Source organism: Propithecus coquereli, unplaced genomic scaffold (genome assembly GCF_000956105.1).
Source record: "Propithecus coquereli isolate 6110/MARCELLA unplaced genomic scaffold, Pcoq_1.0 Scaffold452, whole genome shotgun sequence".
NCBI classification, from domain to species: domain Eukaryota; kingdom Metazoa; phylum Chordata; class Mammalia; order Primates; family Indriidae; genus Propithecus; species Propithecus coquereli.
In genome coordinates this window covers 527,603-529,487 of record NW_012150308.1, presented here as the reverse complement: position 1 = coordinate 529,487, position 1,885 = coordinate 527,603, and the positions used below count along the sequence as shown (strand labels likewise).

The following is a 1,885-nucleotide window of genomic DNA, read 5'->3' as shown; positions in this document are numbered from 1 at the left end:
CACATCTTTGCAATTGTGAATTGTGCTGCTATAAACATTCGGGTGCAGGTGTCTTTCTTATACAGTATTATTTGGTCTTTTGGGTAGATGCCCAGTAATGGGATTGCTGGATCGAATGGTACTTCTTAATATTTAGGTTTAGGGTTTTGTTTGTTTCTTTGTTTGTTTGTTTTTTAGTAGAAACAGGGTCTTGATCTATCACCCAGGCTGAGTGCAGTGGAGCAATCATAGTTCATTTTAACCTCACACTCCTGGGCTCAAGTGATCCTCTCGCCTCTGCCTCCCAAGTAGCTAGGACTACAGGCAGGTGCCACCATGCCTGGATAAACTTTTTCTTTTTCTTTGTAGAGACAGAGTCTAACTATGTTGCCCAGGTTTGTCTTAAACACCTGGCCTAAAGCAATCCTCCTCTTTTGGCCTCCCAAAATGCTGGGATAGGCATGAGTCACCACACCCAGCCCTGTTTTTCCACATATTTAAGCAAGATTATTGTTTAGTGTATGGTGGTGGGGGGGTGGATTGCGTGAGTACATACTTCATTTTAGAAAAAAATATTATTAGGGAATTTGATTTAATGCAAATATTTGGAAAACTTAGACATAAAGGGGCAAAAAGGGTGGCATACACTATTAAGAGTTTCCAACTATTACTATTTTCCTTTTTTAAAAAATTTATGATGTAAGACTTTTCAAAATAATTATTAACATAATCCACTCTAGAAAAGATGAAAAGTAACAAGAAACTAACCTGTGTGATAGGGATGAGACAACATTACATTGATGAAATGATTTCCGGCTTCACAGATCTGCAAAACATTGTAACCTTTTCAGTGTGATATACCCATTCCCATTTTTAAAAATGTATTCTAAAGGTATACAAAGTTCATGCCATACATTAATTCTAAAGATTCAAGAGATATATTTTTAGAATAATTCTAAGAAAAGGAAATGTTATAACAATGAAAGAAGCTGTTTGCTCAAATATATTGAATCAAAATAATTAGTTACCATGAGTTTGAAAATTCTGAAGATATTCTTGACCCCTTTTGATAACCAGGTCAAATTGCCTTGTTAATCAGATGGTGCAGATTATCTGCTTTGTACTTCTTAATCTGGGCAGATTACATACCATGAAGTGACAACTCATGCTGCTGAAGACCAATGGCGTAGGTTTATATATTCTCAGTTCGTTAACATGGTATCAACAACCTTTCTAGTACAGGGGTGATGGTTTGATTCCTAGGAGGTTTCAGTTTAGTTTAGAAAACCTATTATAAGTAGCACTGACCCACAAAAACACTCACTACACTTGCTGATTGTCTATCATACGACCCCTTGATCATGTATACTCCACTAGTTGTCCCCTTTAGCAGGCCATTGAAAATCAAGGACTTACCACCATCTCCTGGGACACATAATGTTCCCAATTTTGAACATGTATCCTGTGAAGATTAAATCCTTCCTTTACCTGCCATATATACCTTATTTGATTTAACACAGAGTATGTGTTCAACATATAAATACCATATTATTGACAAGAGATTATGTTATTCAAAATATTTATTGTTTAGTATTATTCAATTTTTAACTATAATATGTTCCAAAAGTTGAGCACCCTTTTAACTCAGTGCCTTTAGTGCTATTAATGTCTTAAAATATATCTGATTTTATTCTTTTCTTTCCAACCATTTCTGTATGCATTTCTTCACATATAATAATAGTTCTATAGAACTGTAATTATAACAGTTCTAAGAACTATAATAATAATTCTCAGAACTATCCAATTTCTTGGTGACTCTCATACTGAAAAATTGGCTTATATTTCAATACTTTCTAAATTTTAGGAAAGAAATAGATTGAAAAAGAAAATAAAATCCATTTCTCAT

General features: G+C 34.1%; 1 protein-coding gene across 1 annotated transcript in view; it reads right to left on the bottom strand.

The window, feature by feature from the left end:
* Positions 1–742: 742 nt before the first annotated feature.
* Positions 743–1,885, bottom strand: part of LOC105818827 (trans-2,3-enoyl-CoA reductase-like) — a 137,444-nt gene continuing 136,301 nt past the window's right edge. Inside the window, exon 4 of the mRNA XM_012654944.1 lies at positions 743–805. Coding sequence (XP_012510398.1) covers positions 743–805 — 63 coding nt within the window. The remainder of the gene's footprint in view (positions 806–1,885) is intronic.